This window comes from Anguilla anguilla, chromosome 6 (genome assembly GCF_013347855.1).
Source record: "Anguilla anguilla isolate fAngAng1 chromosome 6, fAngAng1.pri, whole genome shotgun sequence".
NCBI classification, from domain to species: Eukaryota; Metazoa; Chordata; class Actinopteri; order Anguilliformes; family Anguillidae; genus Anguilla; species Anguilla anguilla.
In genome coordinates this window covers 44,465,967-44,486,078 of record NC_049206.1, presented here as the reverse complement: position 1 = coordinate 44,486,078, position 20,112 = coordinate 44,465,967, and the positions used below count along the sequence as shown (strand labels likewise).

Sequence of the window (20,112 nt, the reverse complement as noted above, 5' to 3'; positions counted from 1 at the left end):
TGGCTAGTATTTTAGCTGCAATGGAAGAGGAAGTACTGAGTGTTTCTCAAAGGCTCCTATCTTTATGAGGGTTTTAGCTGCCTACTGTTGTGGCATTTATAGTTTGCTTATATTAGGATATCCTGTGTGATGCATATATCCACTGATCTGTAGTCATATGGATGACTCACTCTGTGCACTGCCTTGTGTATCAGCTGATCCATGCAATATAAATAGTGAGTCTAAAAACTGAAGCCCATGCACTGCCCTTTTTCTTTTTATAAACTGTCACGGTTGATGCTAGTCTCAGGTATATGGCTGCATATAGATACTGATACTATTTTAGTGTCTAGGTAATATAATCAGGGGAGATTTCTCGGATTGGTGAAGTCTGAACGGATATGACACCATACAATGGAACAGACTACAAAACATGAAAACCTTATCTTGCACTATGTAACAGAGGTCCACACTCTTAACAGACCCTGCACACTGGAATAGAATACCAAACACAAAATCAAACCTCAACATTGTAACAGACCTCCATGAACTTTAACAAACCCCACACGCTGGAATAGAATACCAAGGCTAAAATCAGACCTCAACACTGTAACAGACCTCCACAATCTTTAACAGCACCCACACACTGGAATAGAATACCAAGCATAAAATCAGACCTCAACATTGTTACAGACCTCACACACTATCATAGACCTCCACAAACTCACACATTGTAACAGACTTCCATAAAGTATAACAGACCCCACGCCATTAAGTGTATTAGACTCCCACTCTTTAACGGACCTCCACACACATTTACCCCACGCACTGTTACAGACCCTAGCCTTTGCAACAGAACCCTAACCTCCTCAGAGTGACCAAGTGCCCTACTCGCCCCCGCAGCTCCTGACCAAGGGGTGCGAGACTTCGGAGATGACCCTGCGGCGGAACGGGCTGGGCCAGCTGGGCTTCCACATCAACTACGAGGGCATCGTGGCGGAGGTGGAGCCGTACGGCTACGCCTGGCAGGCGGGGCTGCGCCAGGGCAGCCGGCTGGTGGAGATCTGCAAGGTCTCCGTGGCGACGCTGACGCACGAGCAGATGATCGATCTGCTGCGCACCTCCGTCTCCGTCAAGGTGGTGATCATACCCCCGCACGAGGACGCCACGCCCCGCAGGTACGCCGCGTTTTCATACGCCTCAACCAGAGGTGGAAAGTCCAGGGGGTCAGAAAGTGGGAGTCCTGTTATGCGTTTTACACCATGAACTCAGCCAGCTGATTTCACTAGTTGTACCTTCTGGTTGAAGAATTGTGCTAGTTAGGAAATCCAGGTGATTGGAACTAAATACTATGGGGGGAATTTTACTTTCTGAACCTGGTTTTTCCACCTCTGCACTCGAAACTCCTTCGCTGTCCTGTATGCTGTGCCAGCATTTATGTACCCTCCCGCCAACCTCCTGTAGTGAAATTCTGAAATGTAAGTTCAGTGTTTGACACTATCTTCTTGAAATGACTGCTGGGAAATTTAGCAGCAGAATTTCTCCACTTCTGGGAGACATGGTAGATTTAGTGTGTAACCTTCCCCCTCTCGCAGGGGCTGCTGGGAGATGTAGTTAATAGATGTGACTGTGTGAATTCAGATTCCTCAGAACCAACACTTTAACTACAGAGTGTCTATTGCAACAGTTTTATTCTTTTTTACAATCTCAAAATTTCACAAAAATTTATCAAATTTAAATGTTCCTGCTAAATTGATCAAATTTAAATGTTTCTGATTTGAAGACAGGGATAACATGAAAGTATGAGTATTAAGTAAAGCTGGGTCTGTGGAATCTGTGGTGTAGCTAACCTTACTCTTTTTACAGACTTCTAGGAGTCTCTTGCAGAGACTGTTGGGAAATGTAGTAAATTCAGTGTGCTACCTCCACCTCTTGCAGGGGATGCTCGGAGCTGAAGAACATGCCGGGATCGGACTTCAAGTCGAGCTCGGAGAGCGTCTCGTTCGAGTACAAGTTCCCCTTCCGCAACAACAACAACAAGTGGCAGCGCACGTCGTCCAGCCCGCAGCAGTCGCTCACCGCCTCGCCACAGAGCCACGCCGGCACGCCCAACCGCGCCGTCAGCCTGGGGGGCAGCATGGGCAAGACGCTGTCCGCCGAGCGGCCCGCCATCCCCCGCAGCGTGTCCAGCGACGGCCGGCCCCTCGACCCCAAGAGGTGCGCCCGGAACCACTTAGCTTAGCCGCAGGGCAAAGGACAGCTTAACCGTGTCCTGTTTTATATGTTTCTCTGTTCCTTCACCATTTCTCTGTTATCCTCTTCCTTTACCAACCTGTTTGTCTCTTTCTCTCTCCTGTCTGTTTCTCTCCATTTGTCTATCCCTCTCTCTTTCTCTGTCTCCCTCTCCATGACTATCTCTCTCTGTATCTCTCGCAGGATCTCTCCTGGCTCGGAGAACTATGCGCTGGCCTCCTCCATGATGATTGGCCGTTCGCCGCACAACCGCAGCTCTCCCAGCAGCCTCTCCTGTTCCAGCGACACAGGCCCTGCTCACTGGCGGCAGAAGTCTATGCCCGAAGGGTAAGATTCGCAAACGCACCAAGACTTCTAATCCGCAACATCAGTGGCATTCCTCCACATTCTCCCAAACCACCCTGTGCCAGATAGCATGTCTTGCTGTAGGCCAGTAGCCGTTCCACCATATATACTGCTCTTGCCGAATGACTGCAGTTATGGAAGTGTGTGCTTGGTTAGTACTTGGATGGGAAACCTCCTGGGAATACTTAGTTGCTGCTGGAAGTGGTATTGGTGGGCCAGTAGGGGGCGAGCCTCCCTCTAGTCAAATAAACCCCAAAGCCCCAGTGCAGTAATGGGGACACTGTGCTGTACACATTAACCTAACGATTCCATGACACTCATCGCAAAGAGTCGGGGGCTAAAATCCTGGCTAAATTCCCAACCTGGCTCTTTCTACCTTCTTCCACCTAATCATCTCCCATTTTAATTGGCTAAAAATCATTCTCTCCCTCTCCACCTTAGTGATGAGTGTTCTGGCACAAAATGGCTACCATGCATGGTTCATGTGGGTGCTGAACATTGGTGGTGGCTGAGGCTAGTTTTCCCCTCATCATAGAAAAGCGCTATATAAATGCAAGGAATGAATTATGGTTATTATTATGCCCTGTCTGTAGCTGTCTTTATTAGGGTCAAAGGCTTTAGTTGTATAGATACTACATATTGTTATTTAGCCTTCTTTAATATAGATTTATATTTACATTTTGTTACATTACATTTCAGTGCAATGCAGTGTTGAGTGGTTCTCATCTATATTAATGAGAAACCAAATCTAATGAGCTTAGTGAGAAACTAATTGTTACAAACAGATTTTGAAACAGGAAATTGATTTAATGTTTCTGATAGGGTGTATATGTAGCACATGGTGCAATTAAACATGGAAATTAAGCCTTTAAACCAAGTAATGCTCTTCATTAAAGTTTCATGTTTATTATGGAGACTCATTAAATAAGTCTCAATGGCTTTTTTGTTTGAAGAATATTGGTATTAATGAGAAACCTTGGTACCTTGCATTAAGAAGTTGAGCTCTTATTACAGAAAGAGAAAGCATCTCTTATTGAAAATGCATGCTTCCCTTTAAAACCTGAAACAGTATTGAGTTTAAAAAGTGTTGATAATAACCGTACCCACATTAGATCATGGCGTTTTCTTTTGAATGGGTGGCAGTGTAGCATAGTGGGTAAAGAACTGCGCTTGTAATCGAAAGGTCATAGGTTTGATTCCTCTGTAGGACACAAGGTACTTAACCTGCATTGCTTCATTATATATCCAGCTGTATAAATGGATGCAATGTAGTAAATGCTATGTAAAAGGTTGTGTAAGTCGCTCTGGGTAGGAGCGTTTGCTAAATGGCTGTTTTAATCTCTCACTGGCAAGAACTTGTGTTTGTGTGCGTACGTGTGTAGCACATGCCTGTGTGTGTGGTCTGTATTTCTGTTAGACTTGGGGAGTAGCAAAATGTGGGCAAAATGGATGCTCTCTGCCCTTGATATCTTAGGTTTGGGGGTAGCAGACACTCTCCTCTCTCCGTGGATCGACCTGGCATTGGGGACACCAGTGGCAGCAGCAAGTCCACAGCCAGCTGGCCAAAGTCGGACGATGGGGGAGGAGCCAGGGGCGGAGGAGACAGAGGCTCAGCAGGTGAAGAAGGTCCCCACAAAGTGAAAAAAATGGGGAGGGGTTTACAGTGGGTTGGGCTAATGATGATGCTGTGGGAAGGGTAGTGTGGAACAATGGTTGGGATTAATGATAATGCGGTTGTACTAAGACAGTGCTGTATAGTGTTCAGGGCTAACAGTAATTCTATAAGTAAGCAGTGGAGTACAGTGATGGGCTGGGCTAATTGGTAGATACTGTGGGTGGGCAACTGGTCATCAAATGAGTTTTCATCCTCCTACCACCGTGTACTTGGAAGCTGTTATACAGGGAGATCAGATTTTCCTCTAATGATTCTCTCTTCTGTTTTAATTCTGCTTAGTCTCTCCTTCTTCTTTGTCCTTCCATTCCTGGATTTCTTCTCTTCTTCCCTCTTTCTTTCTCTCCTTTTATAATGTGCTGCTGTGTCCATCTGGCAAACACATTGATGCAGATCATGTGACCCCTGAGCGGTCTGTGTACACTTCTCTTACCTCCCAGCACCTTAAATTTCTCCTCACAAAAATAAGGACCTGGCCTATTAGAGAGGGTGTGTCTCCCTCTGAGCTGATGTTCTGCCTATTACTCATTAGATGCAATTAATAATAATAATAATAATAATAATTTACATTATTTACTGTTTAAATCAGTATTCTCAGGCCATGGCAGCTCCTGTGGGCATGCCTGGCATAGGCAATAAAGCCCTTCCTTCTGTTCTCAAAAAAATAATATAAATGAGGTCATGGCTGGGCAATGGCTGTGTACCTGCAGTCTGACGTAGCTGCAGTGTGTGGGGGTCAAAGGTCAAAGAGCCCACACAATGTGAGAGAGAATGGTGCAGGCCCACCATTGATAGCAGCTGCTGAGTAACAGCTTTCGGACTGAGCGAACCGTATCCGTGAGAAGCGCTATGTTATTAGCGCCATTCTCTGCCCTCTCTTAGGCCTCTGGAACAGAATGGAATGTTCCGGAATGTTCCAGGACCATCTGTGTCTGTTCGCTGTTTGCTTTACATAACACCTTAGCAATTATACGGCTCCTTTCCCTGCCATGGCTCCAGGTTTAGTTACATAAAAGCTTGGTGCAAAGACAGAAAAATACAGCCTTTTCGAATGGGTTGACTTTCAGTGTGAAGTTTTAGTAAATCATGTGACCTCGCTTATGTGCATTTCTTGTTTTTATTTGTGTGTGTGTGTGTGTATTAATTGTGCGCATGTGTGTCCATGTCTTTTTTTCAGACGCTCCCATCTCCAAGTCTGGCCCCCCATACTCTGGTGGCCCCCGCATTCAGAGGCAGGAGCAGGTGATTCACCTGTCCCCGAAGAAGAGCAGCCAGGTAGGACACGCACATCAGCCAATGGCTTCATACATTCCAGAGTAAGGGTTAGGGTTCGGACAGACATTTCCACGTATTAGAGCCAAACGCAACGTAGCAGCTCTGTTTGTTTGTATGGCCAGTTTACTCTCAGTTTAGCAGCAGTTGTGCGTCACAGCCTTTTTTTAGTAGCCTTGGATGCATATAGGGACCCATCTGAGCAACAGCGCTCTCCCTGTCCCCCGCAGGACTCCGCCTACTCCGCCCACTCCAGCAGCAACACCCTGTCCAGCTCTAGCTCCGCCCACAGCGAGGACAAGTGGTACGACATGGGAGGCGGGGCCGGGGGCGGGGAGCAGCCCGACTCGGAGATCAACGGCTTCGGGGGCGGGATCCTGCAGGGGGCGTCGGCCGACAGCGGCATCGACGCGGCCTCGTACGGGGCCTCGCACAGCAGCACCAGCTCCCTGCTGGCCCCCGGGGCCCCGGGCCCCAGAGAGAGGGCCCCCTCCCCCTGGCACAGCCCCACGGAGGGGGGCCGGCGCATGCTGGAGAGGTCCCCACCGGCCGCCGAGTCGCCCGTGCCCCCGGGGGCCGCCGAAGGGCCCACCCGCCCCAAATCCGCCCACCCCCTGATGAGGGACAGCAGCACCTACAGCATCGGGGACGCCGCGCACAGCAGGTACTGCCCCCGCCTGCCGCACGGACTTGTGGGATACGCCGAAATGCTTCCTCCTCTATACTCTCTGCTTCATTTCACACGTACATTCAAGTCATATTTTACTTTACCCATGTTGTCATATTCATAAATATTTGTGCCACTTTAAATAATCACAGACAGGATTCAATCACATTGCACTTCGCATTTCCCCTAGTAGAAGAGAGCTAAAATTTTCCAGGACTGTTAGCCCCGAGAATCATCCCCTGTGAAACGTTTGCCTTCTCTTTCACCGAAGTGCTGTCTCCTCTTGTTTCGCTTGAGAGCCTTGGTGTGTCTTGAAACTTTCTGATGAAACCCTATTAAATTATACCGTGTCCTCAATATTCAGTTTGCTTGGTTTCATCGCACGCATGGAACCCTGCGTTTTTCTCTCTCACCGCTCTACCCGAAGGCCGTCCTGTCTCTTCTAGAGCTCTCTGCGACAGCGCAACCCCTCCAATTCAAACCCGCGCGTTACATCTCCTCAGAAACACTGCGAGGAAGGTTAAAAATAAAGGTTCTCTTTGAAGCTGTGCAGTCAGCTCGCAGCTAAGGTTCTGAGCTCGTTTGAGGCACGGTGCAGCGGAAGATGCCGTGTACTTAAAAAACGTACAGGAGAAGCGTATCTCTTTTTTTGGGTCGGGGTGTACCGGGTCAGGACGAGCGGCTCGGGTCCGGTGGATTTCAGGCGAAACCGCTTTTGTTGCGAAGCCGGGCCGCCCGATTGGACGCTTACATAAGCTCTCGTTAAATCCCCAGTGGCTCATCTCTGCATCCTCCCGCCCCCACACTCTCTTTTGTGCCTCCCCTACCAGCATGCTTCACTCCCCCGTGCTACCTTTTATTTATTTTTCTGGCTATCTTCTGCAAGAGCGCCCCCTGCAGCAATAAAGTGGAAGGACAGGGAAAGCAACAGAAAAGCAATCCTGCCTCCACAGCAGGCAGGCAAGCAGGCTCTTAGTGTTCAGTGCAGCTCAGACTCCATTGCTCTAAGTACTCCTGCCTTTTGCATCTCTTAGGCCTGAGTAACTCCAGCTGCAGTAGTCCTATCACTTCCCTGCACTTACGCATGCATGGCAACACGCGTACACATACACACAAACACATGCGCACGCACACATACACACATGCCTACACACACACACACACATGCCTGCACACGTACACAGACACGCAAACACACCCGCGCATCCACACCCACACATCCGCACTCACACACAAATACACACTTGCGTGCCCTGTAGTGCCCAGTGGAGCATGTGATCGGTGAGTGGGGCGTGGCTCACCCCTGCCGTACAGGACGGGGGGGGCTGGGGGAGCTGTAAACCTTTCAAGGCCCATTTAGTAACTGGGACATGCTGAGCTTAGAGAGTGTGTGTGTGTGAGTGTGTGCAGGTGCAGGTGTTCATACGTGCGCATAGTTGTGTGTGTGTGTGTGTGTATTTGTGTGTGTGTGGTGTTTGTGTGTGAGTGAGCCTGTCAGTGTGTGTGCTTCCGTGCATGTGAGTGTGTGCGTGCTTGCGTGCATGTTTGTGTGTGTCCATGCTTATTTGTGTGTCTGTGTGTGTGTGTGTGTGTGTGGTGTTTGTGTGTGAGTGAGTGTGTGAGTGTGTGTGCTTCTGTGCATATTTGTGTGTCCATGCTTATTTGTGTGTCTGTGTGTGTGCTGTGGATATGTGTGTGAGTGCATTTATACACCTGCGTATTTGTGTATGTGCATGTGTGTTCATTTGTGTGTGCGCGCTAGCGTTTGTGTGAGTGTGAGTGCTGGTAGAGACCGGTTTGTCTGCCTTTCTGTCCTGCAGTGGCCACAGCTCTGGCCACAGCTCCCGCCGTAGCTCCCCGAGGGAGGAGAGCGCCACGTCTCCGTCCTCCCAGTCCTCCCTGCCCCCCGGCCCCAAGACCTTCTACCCCCGCCAGGGCGCCACCAGCAAGTACCTGATTGGCTGGAGGAAACCCGGCAGCACCATCAACTCCGTGGACTTTGGCGACACTCGCAAGTAAGCTCCGCCTTTTGATCCGTACCGATAGCCGCACGCAAACCCTGCGTCCCAGGGCCCATCTGATATGAGTCATAATCCATGTCTGTTTTCCAAAATGCTCTGCGTGAATAGCGCTTTGACTACACTGGAATACAAAATGCATGCTCGCCACCTGCTGGCCCGATGGCGTACTGCACTCTCTGTACACAAATACATGTGCTTTTCTGCATTTGCTCTGGCCAAGGTCACCCACACAGACACAGTCTTGCATGGGAGCTGGAATGCATGAGGTCAAGTACAATGGTGCGTTCTCACCTGGATTTTGACCCTGTTACTCTCTGGTTCAAAACAATCTGTTTCAGCAGCTTTATAGGGAGTGAGTAGGTTTCAGGCAGCAGCCTACAGGTGTAGGGATTCAATTACATGACATTTATTTGGCAGATGCTTTCATCCAAAGCGACATAGAATAAGTACATACTGAAGGTCATTGGAACAACCACAAAACACAGGTCGAATAAGGTAATATACTCATTAGGTAACAGTTATCCACGGCCAAGAACATCAAGTCCTGTACACACAGTAAACATAAGCTAGGATAACACGTGGTGGCTGGTTCTGTCTCCTAGGAGGCACCAGGGGGAGGGGCCGGAGGGCGGGCACCACCAGCACAGAGCCCCTGAGAGGGAGGGGCACTCGCCCCAGCACAAGGGCAAGGCCCCCGCCGAGGAGAAGCTGAGGAAGCTGGTTACCGTGGATACCCCCATGACCATCAGGGTGGAGAGCGAGGTACGCTAGCACGTCCGCCCGCGTCTCCACGAAGTGCCTTCAGGCAGTGAGAGGGAAGGATTGTCAATTAAAAAATTTTTTTTTTCATTTTCTAACTCTCACTCGATGGTTCTTTAAGGACATTTTATACTTCCGTACTTTATAATTTGACAGTAAAAATGTTTGTTCCTGTCTGGTGATACAGTGTACAGTAGAATATATTAATTTTCATGGTTAAAGGCTGAAATGCTATGAGGTGCTGAAATGCTATGCTTGTGGGTTGAGGTGAAAACTTACAAACACTGACAGTGTTTGACATTTGTTGATTGTCAGCATGACCCTTTACCAAAGATACAGCACCCACTCTCTCTCTCTCTCTCTGACAACTCCATCTCCCAGAATTCCTCTTCAGGCCCCGCCCCTAACCGCCGCTCGCTCCACCGCACCCTGTCGGATGAGAGCATCTACCGCGGCCAGCGGCTGCCCTCCCTGGCCGACTCGGTGCTGGAGGAGGCCCTGGGCAGCGACGTGCTGTTCGGCTGCTCCACCGTGCCGCGCTCGCCCACCACCCGCGGCGTCCCCCTGCGCCGGCCCTCCTACAAGCTGGGCGTCGCCCTGCACGGTGAGGCGCGCCGTCGCCGCGGCAACCGCAATGAAGGGTTGAGAGAGACGTCCTCTTTTAGTGTTGTGCGTGTATGGGAAATGAACCGATTACAAAGCAATCCACTGCATTCTGAGCTGGAAACAAACATTCCAAAGCTGTGTCACTAACCTGTGTGGCGTCATATAATAGACTTTGGTCATGTGTATCTCTTATGAGCTTTACATTACAATATGATCCCTTTGCTTAACCACAGCGATGTACAAAAGTGGAAAACATCAGTGTTAGTTAGCTATACACCTAACCGTTTGAGTTTTGTCACAATTGCATCCACTGGGTGGGACTGTTAATGGGGCATTGTTGTATCAGCTTCAATAGCAGAGAGATATTTAAATGAAAGTTATCACTGCTCCCCCCCCCCCCCCCAGGTGATCTCTCGGCCTCAGACACCTCCCTGGCTGACCTGCATGATCGCCGCCGGCAACCCCCGAAGGACCTGAACCTCATGCCCCTCCCGGACTCGGACCACCACAGCGGGCTGGACTGGACACACCTGGTGGACGTGGCCAAGGCGTTTGAGGGCGAGAGAGGTAGGGCGATGGGAAGAGAGAGAGAAATTATGATTCTCCAAAAAAGATCGAAGCCAGACATGACTTGTGGGAGCAGCAAATACACAATAAGCAACAAATTACACATACCTTGGATTAAAGGTTGGTCCCCACAGGAAACTACAGCCTGGGTGTGAATTACCTGAAAAGAGCTCAGCCTGGAAGTGGCCCCCCTCATACAGCTGGTCCTGAGGCTTGGTTCACTAACTCTTACTAGCACCCAACAGAACCAGCTAAAGTCAACCAAATTAGAACCCAACAAATTTGGCAGCGTAGCACACAGCCTTAGTCCACAGCAGCAGTGACCCTTCTTGCATTATTATTTTACTGGTATTACTTTAATTAGTATTACTCCTGATGCATATTTTTCTGTTATGTTTGTGTTGTGTTGTTTCATGTTATTCTTATTTTCTTTGACCTGTTTTTGCTGCATAGCTGTTATAACTGTACAGGTTTTGGCAGTATGTACTTGTACTGTTAAATTTGTCGTTTCAATAAAGCACTTAAATTGGAAAATAGAAGGGGGTCCTTACACTGTTCTCTCTGACTAGATTAATCTCTAGATTCATTTTTCCTCCTCTCTTCCTCTCTTTCACCCTGTTCTCTCTCCCTCTCAAATTCAAATTTACAAATCAAGTATGCTTCATTGGTGTGACCTCACTTCAGCACAGTATTGCCTGAGCAAGTAGTAACATAAAATATACACATTGACAATAACAATGTCAAGTACACAAGAGTTTAAAGACACCTTAATTAATTTAATAGTGAACAGTCTCATTATAATCATAATAGTAATAACAATACGTTTCCCTCTCTGTCCTTCAGTCCGCAGCACATCCTTTTTCTCTACCCGAGATCTGAGCCAAAGAAGAGGAAGTGCTGCCTCCAGCCCCCAGCAGGCCGAGCTGCTGCAGGCCCCGCCCTCCCGTCCCTCCCATTCCCACGGGTGAGTATTCACTACAGCCTCTACTGAGGAGGGGCTTCGTCTATTATTGAGCAAATGCTAGTGTGACTATGCTTATTGCTACGGAGTAGATCGTACTTTATTGTTAATGTGTTAATGTGTTACTTCCTGTCCTGTTGCCCTAATATGGTGCTGCATTTTTCTTGTGTACTTCCTGTGTCCTGCCTTTTTGGCCCTGTAAGTCAAATCAGCTACATGTTGAAAACAATAATTAATTAATTGATTGATTGATGATGATGATGATGATGATAATAATAATCATAATTTGCTTATAAGAGTGAATATAACGGGACATACAAGTTATGTCACAGAGGGGTAGTATCTTTGGTGTCACGCATGCTCTAATCATTCCCCTTGCCTGTTGTGTTTCCTGGAAGTGAGCCCTCTGGTGGCCTGGCAGGGAAGGTCACTCAGCTGGAGGCCTTGGTGAAGATGCTACAGGAGGATCTGAAAAAGGTAAGAAAGAAAACCAATATGGCTTTGGCAGGATAAGTATGTTTCAATTAACTCAGGGGCAGTGAAGTAAAGATATTTGACAGTATAAAGCTAATTGCATTTGAGATGTAATGAGATGAAGTGAGATGGAGGGAGAGAGAGAGACCATCTGTGGCCACATCCTGAATATCTCTGTCTCCTGTGTCAACATAATATTTCAATTACAGGTGTTGCTATGGACATTTGGACTGCTTGTAATGTCATTGTAAAATCTAGCCCAGCTACATAAGCTATACGGGGTGCTTAGTTCTCTTAAGACTGTATTTTTTTCTCTTAAATTGTCATAGTTGCTTGCATTACATTACATTACAGGCATTTAGCAGACGGTCTTATCCAGAGCGACTTATACAACATTCTGCATAGCATTTAAGCTCCATCCATTTACACTGCTGAATATGTACTGAAGCAATGCAGGTTAAGTACATTACATTACATTACATTTATTTGGCAGACGCTTTTATCCAAAGCGACGTACAAAAAGTGCATACTAAACACAGGTTCAATAAGATACAAAGTACCCTGCTCTAGGGTACTACGGCTGTGTACAGGTTACAAGACTAGTTCCTTACCCATTATATTACACAGAACTCCCCCAGTGTAGTTTTTCTTCTTGTCTTTTTAGTTTTGGCTGTGTTACAGAACTGCTGTTTTATGCACATTGCTGGTGTTCTCCTGATAGCCAGTTGTTGTTCAGCTGTTCTCTTTCTCTGTCTATCTCCCTCTCCTGCGCCCCCCCCCTCTCTCTCCTGCACCCTCGCCCTATCTCTCTCTCTCTCTCTCTCTCTCTGTCTCTCTCTCACCCTCCCTCCCTGCCCATCTGTTTCCGTAGGAGCGCGAGGAGAAGGCCAAACTGCAGGCGCAGATTCAGACCCTGTGGGAGGACAACCAGCGGCTGCAGGAGGAGGCCCAGAACTCCGCCGCCAAACTCAAGAAGTTCACCGAGTGGGTCTTCAACACCATCGACATGAACTGAAGCCCACGGCCCGTGGCCCCTCCCCCCCCCCCCCCCCCCCCCCGAGGAAAAGGACAAGGAGGATTAGGAAGCAGGGGGAGGAGGAAGAGGATTGGACGGCAGCCTTTTTTTGGTTCCACTTCCTGCCTCGGGACCTTCCAGTCCCGCCTGGGTTACCTGTCCAGTCCCACTCCGCCCCTCCCCCAGAGCGTTCGCGGCTATGGCTATCGCTGAAGAATATCCTTTCGTTTTTCTCGTTTCTCAGGAGGTGAACTTCGTTGACTCGGTCTTGCTTGCCCGGTTGTGGTTCCCGCGCGGTCATTTCAAAACGAACATCGTTCAGAACAAATCAAATGGTTGGAACGGTTTAATGAAGGCCGTCCAGCCTCGAAATACCCGGGGCTTTACTTCCATCTCAGACATATTTGTTTTCCTCTGTTTTCTTTTCCTCGCGTTGTTTTCCTTCTTTGTTCTTTCCCGGCACACTTTGGAAGGATGAACTGTTCTCTCTTGCCGTCGGCACTTCCATCGCTCTCGTACTACCATGGAAACTGCTGGGCTTCAGATCCAGTCAGCTCTCATTACCGTGGAAACCACCGGGCTTAAGATCTAGCCGGTGCTCAGCGCTACGGAACCCGCCGGGCTTCAGAACCTGTCTGTTCTTAAATCCCCGACCTAAGAGGGGTTCTGCTAGGCTGCCAGAACACAGGAACACTTCGGAACAGGCTTCATACGGAATCATCGTGGAGCTACTCTCCGACTGACAATCAAGTTTCTTTCGTTCTCTCTCTCTCTCTCTCTTTCCCTCTCTTTCTCTTTCTCTTTCTCTCTCTCTCTCTCTCTCTCTCTTTCTCTCTCTCTCTCTCTCTCTCTCATATTCCTGAAGGAGTACAGTTCACCGATCGGTCCTTGACGTGGAGACCCGATTAGGTCATTGACTCTGTGGGTCCTCATTGGGAGACGTCAGAGGGGAGGGGTGTGTTGGAGGCGTGGCTAGGGCCTGCCCCCCCTGACAGAGATGGCAGCTACCTGCATGCAGTGACATACCTGACTTATAATAGCTTAGTCCCAGTGTGCATTTCAGCAATGCAGCTCTGTGCTGTGATGTCACAGAGTAATGACTAAATGGACATTCCTGTCAGATTTATCGTGTGGAAAAACACATTGGTATGGGGCGCCATAAGGCAATACTGAATGACAATAATCAGGTGAATATGGGTAATGAGATATTACCTTTAAAAAGGGAAAATTGCTCTTAAGTGTGGTTTAATCCCAAAATATTCAGTGTGTATGGGCTTTGACTCCAGTGTAAGCAATCTGACATCTTGGGTCTGTGGTATAGGGTACTGAGGAGAGTCTCCTTCTGCCTGACGTTCTCCAAGAATGTGAATTTATTGAGCAATGATGTGTGGATAGTTTCAGATTAATTTATTTCTTTGTATAAATATATAAATCCAAGTTGTCCTGCGCATTCACCACAGCTGATGTCAAAGTGTATAGTCGATTTAGAAGGGTTAGTCTCTTGATTTCAGTAGCCATTTTAGATTTTTTTTTTTTTCTGTAAAAAAATAATCAATTAGTTGAATGTTTTTTTTAGTTTTAATATTTGTATAGCTTGTGGTCGTGGTGCCCTATTCTTAGCCTGCTGTTGTGTAGCTACGGGGCCATCTAGTGATGATTATCAGACATGACACTCCAGTGAAAAATCAATCCGCACCCATTCGATCCACATGCATACGAGAGTCGATTGGTCCAAGACGGCTGTGAATCCTCCAGGCAGAGATTCTGTGTTCTCCGGTATCTGACTTGGCACTTTTGTTCTAATTACCCAGGAGGGACCACCACCTGCTCATGCATGTTCTGTGGCCCCTGCGTGTCAAATCGCTGCCATTACATTCCTAAAGAGAGGACCGTGAGACCTCTTATGGAAAAGAACAGCATTAAAATGAAATGCAAAGAGCGAATTTTGGGGCATGTAATATGCACGAGATGTGTCATCGCTGAGGGAACACTGCCTGGTTTCTGGTTTCTGAGGGGCTGCAGTTGGGCCAGTGTGTACATTTTTTTTCACCTGCTTGCAGTTGCACCAACACGGTGTTGACTGTCTGGTTGACTATATGAAATGGTTCAGGTAGGCCATATAGGTCCAGAAGGCACTGCTGTGTAACCCCCCAGCGGCTAAAACCGCAACATTTCATCCCAGGGGCCTGACATATGACTTTTAAGTCCATTGTAAATATTGTGAAACCTTCTGGTGTCTTTCAATTCCCCAATACTTCTGGCCAATGGAGTGGTTATGTTGTCAGCAAACAATTGATTTTTTCGTCGTTAATCAAGGCTTTATACACATTCTGGATAAACAGCATGCTGTGAAAGTCACAGTGTCCAAGCGTATGGTATATTGTACACCCAAGGGTCAAATATTTATTAAGAAGAATAAGTTTGCAATTTTTCAAATTCTTTGAAATTCTGTCCATGTCTTGGTTATAAATGGACAGGTTTTAAGCCAAGGTGTGAGTTCTGGTTCTGTTTTAAGAATCGTGAGAGATTGGTGAAGATTTTTCCTATTTTCATATTGCTATCATGGCACATCACCTGGTTTAGTGAACACTTTTCAGAGAGTCAGTTGCACACTCCGAAGGATCAAGTGAACACTTTTCAGAGGGTTGTGTGCACACTTCACAGAGCCAAGTCAACACTTTTCAGTTAGCCAAATGAACACTCCGGGTCACTAGTATACTATATTTGATTTTCCAACAGCCATGTAATGTTATCAAATATTTGTTTTATTCCTCTTATAATTTCTAATTGTCTTTCTGTAAAGTGTGACTAAATAAATAATTGAATTCCCATGAATAGTAGTCCTATTTCACAGAAGTGAGTTGTATTTGTTTTTTAGTGAAACTGAGTTTTGTTGATTCTCAGCAAACATGCTTATCGTTTGTTTTAATTGTTTGTTCTGTTTGCTAGATAACTCTGCCTTTAAGACTTAAAATGTGAATGTTTATTTTTTTCAGTTTAATTTTATTTGCACATTGTATGTTTTGTACAAATGATTATTATGATTAGTTAGAAAATAAACTTCAGCTGTTGCAGTTTTAATTCAGTTTTCCTCTTCTAAGTATTAGTGGCCTCTGTGGTTTCAGAAACGTCTGCTTCTGATTGGACAATGTAGACAGGACTGCTGCTTCCTGTTTGTGATGCCTTTAAAAAAAACGCAACTTTGGGTGTGTTACCTGTATCTTTCTCCCAAGTGAATACGTCCTTCAAAAAAATCTTGTTTTGAATGATATGTGCATTTAAAAAGAATATAATCAATGAAGTATTGTTTACATATTCTATTACTTTTTTTGTAAGATGTAGAGGTTAAAAAAAAAGAATAAATTTGAAGTGATCACAGTATTAATGGTTCTCAAAAAAAAAAAAGACTGAGGTGCTGTAATTTTTGACATGTGGTCAACAGACAAGTTTTTGCTGGCTGTCAGATATGAGGTGTTTACTGCCGTTGCTCACTAGATCAATAAATTAATTTATATGCTTTTAGGACAACTTACCGTGAGGTCTGTGTTTTTCATTAGAACCTTCCTTTGCGCAGGTTTGCGCTTTTGTTTCGTCAGCGAACTGCACGTTAGATTCTGCTGTCCTCCAGAACATTTTTTTTTTTTCTCATTTTTTTTTTTCATCTGGCTGGCAGATGGCTGCGGATTCTCCACGGTAACTATCTGATAATTGCACCTCGCGGTGAGTAATCACTCCACTGAATTCGGCGAAGGCCGGCATTGGGATTGCCGAGGGCTTCTAGTGTTCTTCGCCGGAGATGTCTTGATTGCGCCGTTAACTCATTCGCTGCCGCGCAAGCCCGGCGGGAACCTGCGGCAGGCGCATTCGCGGCTTGGATTCTGCCCCCCCCCCCCCCCCCGCAGCCAATCGGAGGGCTCCGGGTGTTATCATGCTGCCCTCATAGGGTGCCTCTGTTACCAAGGAGACAGATTTAGTCAGGAGTTTGGACCGGAGAGCCTAGCCTTGGTTGGGTATAGTCAGGTACCCGGGAACATTACCTCTAAACCTGCCCACTGTTGGAAAACTGGGATTGGCAAGAATGTTGATGAAGTTCTGATTGGACAGATGGAAAGATGACTGACACATTGTAAGCCATCAGAGCTGAAGGAAGATTTAGGAGCTACTTCAAAAGGAGCAGTGCACACAAAGGGAACATCTCAGCTGTTCACGGACGAGTCAGTAATATCCAAACTGAACTCGAACCAGAACCGTTCTTCCAGGGCATTTAAATGTGACCAGAGACGCCTCAGCCGTGACCTTGAAACATTTAAATGGGATTGTCACAGTCACGAAAAGTTCAATTTCCCTCCTTTAAATGCCGTGGATAGAAGGGGCCTGCAGGTCTGTTTTCATAATCCTGCATTCCTCCTGCACCCACCCACAAACCCTGAAATACGCTCATCCTCAAAGTGAGGCTTCCATATGAATAAATAATGGAATGTTCACTAGTTGCAACAGGTTCACTAGGTAAAACCATCTCCTTTTCATTTAAAAGAAAAGAGATTTTCAGATCCGAAATGGCAAATGCACTGATAAAATAACGAAATAGCTCATTTGAAATTAAAATGACAGTCATTGTTCACTATTACCGGATGCGCCTTTTCGTGAACAATCACTGCCACTTTAATTAATGCTTAGAACTGAACTTTGGACCATTATTCACAACAAATAAACGGTACAAGCTGTTTCTGAAAGCGCCTTCCAAACACCTGATTTTCCCTTGGTGTTTGATGTGACTTTTTACTTCAAAGGCACTCATTTCTGCAGTGCCCGCTCTATTGTGTTCATTATTCATTGACCGAGGCATATAAGCATAGCATATTGAATGTTTGCTCTGTAAATTCCATTTGCTTTGCTGCAGTCGGAGATGCAAGTGTGATTTCATAAAAGATTAGAGCCTTGATACGAGTCGCTATGATTTACTGGGCCGTTTATTATTTAAAATATTCTTTTCTAACTAATGTATGTCTGACTGATTTATAAGATTTTTTTTTTTTTTAAATGAGTCCCTCAAGTGAGATGTGCAGCAGCCTGTGGGGTGGCCGAGACTTATTTACGAATACAAATTCCCCCACCCCACCCCACCCCACCCCCCTCCCCTCATTTGCTTCATTACTTTACATTACATTACAACCACTTGGCAAGCACTCTTATCCAGAGCGATGTACAGTGGAGAGCATCCATGTTACTCTGAGGAATACAAAAATGCAGTATCGCCAAGAAGGCACAGAAACCCATTTAGCAGGGATCTCAGATTTAAATCCTGGGGGGGGGGGGGGGGCGCTGTCTGCTGGTTTTTAATGTGTTCCTGCACTTAAGAGCTTAATTTAAATCATTGATTGGCTAGAGTCTGCACACCTTGTTTCCAAGGCGTGAATTACATAGCTGCTGATTGAGAGGAAATCACAAAAGCCCGGAGAGACTGCAGCCCTCCAGGACTGGAGTTTGAGACCCCAGCACTAAGTGGAATGTTCACCTAATTTGTATTGTAATGAAAGAAGGCATGCCTCAATAGATAACCTGTCTGTCTTCCAGCTGTACAGTACATATAACATTATCCAAAAAGTAAATCCAGAGGAAGAAAGATAAAAAGAAACAATATCTAAAGGGGGTCTGGGGAGCCATGGTGCAATTTGAAGAGGTGAATCTGAAGTTTCGCTTTAGTTTGCCTCAGAACATGGGTTTCTTCTGTCCTGACTGCTGTGGGAAGTTCACTCCAACACTGGTTGGCCAGAACAGACAGGAGATGTGACCTGGAAGTGAAGACACGCAAGGAAGGAGATGCCAGAAGACCAGGGGTCCAGAAGACCAGGGGTCCGTCTCATTACTCTTCATTCCTCTCCTCCTTTCCTCTACTCCCCCACTACCACTCGTCTCCTACCCGGAAGTGTGCAGAGGAAAGGAGGGGAGGTGAGTTTGAGGCTGCTTCGCCATTACAGTTATGTGCGCTTCCCTCGTCTCCTTCAATATTGGGACCCTGAAGGGAGGGTGAACACAAAGATCGGTTCCTGGGGCATGGAGGAAACGAGGTGGTAGTGGAGGAAAGGAGGATGCTTTTTTAAAATATCGGGACGCAGCCCAGAGGTAGCAGAATGGAATGCTTTGGTAGGCGTGTCGGGTCTGACCATCTTCTGGATCAGTCCCTTCAACTGCCCTTTAGCTGCCCGATAGACTGGCACCAAGGTTTTGAATGTGAAGTGAGCTGATAAATCGGTAGCCAGTGGAAAGTGGAGAGTCTGGCAAGGTTGATGATCCGCCGAGCAGAAGCAATCTGAACGAGCTGCGGAGGTCTGATGGCGAATGCACAAAGGTCGGCAATCACAGAGTTGCAGTGCTCTAGATGGGAGGTGACGAATTCGTCCCACGCCGCAATGAACTCGCGTCTGGTCCAGGAATTCCCACGGGCACGCTACATTGGATGGCTGTCAGTGACAACCACCTTGCCAGACTAGCTGCCGTAACTCGGTTGACCGAGCAGGCCAATGAATCCCTTCAGCATTTGTCAAGGATAATTGGAGCACATTTGTTTTGGGAGTCCTATAAGGACATAATTTTTTTACAAACGAGTGAACCTGTGCATCACTCTCAGGCTGATGAAACAGTCTGTACCAAGCATCTCTCTGCTGAAGAGTTCTTGCAATTTTAATTTATAGAGTTAAAATTGTATAAATTAAAACTATTGAAGTGTATGAAGACTGATTTGCCTGTTTAAAGTGAATAATTTGAATTTAAAATCAGAATTTGAATGAAAAATTAAGCCTTTATTTGTAAATGTTGGTTTTGTTTTTAATGGCCATTTCACAGGTTAGCTAGATATTTGCTCATTTCTGGTCTTCGTACTTCACGTGAAGCCACTGAAGGTTGGTGTGAAAAGGTCAAATGAACCGAAGAAATAATTAATGTCTGTGTAAAACCATTATGACTAAATTGTTTGCGTCACATAAATCCATTTAACTGACTCATAATGCATGTTCTGAATGAAATTAGTGCTGTGCATCAAATCCAGAATGCAACAGAATGCATCATGCAGCAATATTTCGAAATGATCAGTTAATGAATTAAATAAAATTCATTCCATGCCTGTGAAATGTTCAAAGAGAACATTTGATCGGGGTATATTTTTCCTGTCAGCGCAATTTCCTTTCCTCATGTTAGTGAATTGACAAAAATGTTATGGGCTGTACATGCTGTTTCAAAGTCCTTTTGTGTTCTATGATTCATTTATTATGAATTTCAGATGACAGGCAATAATTCAATACAAAAATGAATAAATTAGCAGGCTATGTTTTGGTACCTTGCAAAGAGTATTTGCAGATAGAAGCAATACGTTTCTCCTCTATTTGACTGACAAGGGGCAGCTTGGCTGAGATCTTTACACCCTCCGTGTACAGAGCAGAATATAGCAGAAACGCTAACTGCCACAAACAACACCGCCTCCTCTGAGGGGTTAGCACCACACAGACCTTTGCTGACAAATAGTGA

At 46.4% G+C, this 20,112-nt stretch overlaps 1 protein-coding gene across 1 annotated transcript in view; it reads left to right on the top strand.

The window, feature by feature from the left end:
• Positions 1-16,123, top strand: part of sipa1l1 (signal-induced proliferation-associated 1 like 1) — an 81,655-nt gene extending 65,532 nt beyond the window's left edge. Inside the window, exons 10-22 of the mRNA XM_035423142.1 lie at positions 883-1,157; positions 1,918-2,196; positions 2,416-2,559; positions 4,052-4,194; positions 5,427-5,524; positions 5,752-6,185; positions 8,009-8,203; positions 8,812-8,971; positions 9,350-9,572; positions 9,980-10,141; positions 10,985-11,105; positions 11,501-11,579; positions 12,448-16,123. Coding sequence (XP_035279033.1) covers positions 883-1,157; positions 1,918-2,196; positions 2,416-2,559; positions 4,052-4,194; positions 5,427-5,524; positions 5,752-6,185; positions 8,009-8,203; positions 8,812-8,971; positions 9,350-9,572; positions 9,980-10,141; positions 10,985-11,105; positions 11,501-11,579; positions 12,448-12,591 — 2,457 coding nt within the window. The 3' untranslated portion in view covers positions 12,592-16,123. The remainder of the gene's footprint in view (positions 1-882; positions 1,158-1,917; positions 2,197-2,415; positions 2,560-4,051; positions 4,195-5,426; positions 5,525-5,751; positions 6,186-8,008; positions 8,204-8,811; positions 8,972-9,349; positions 9,573-9,979; positions 10,142-10,984; positions 11,106-11,500; positions 11,580-12,447) is intronic.
• The last annotated feature ends 3,989 nt before the right edge of the window (positions 16,124-20,112 follow it).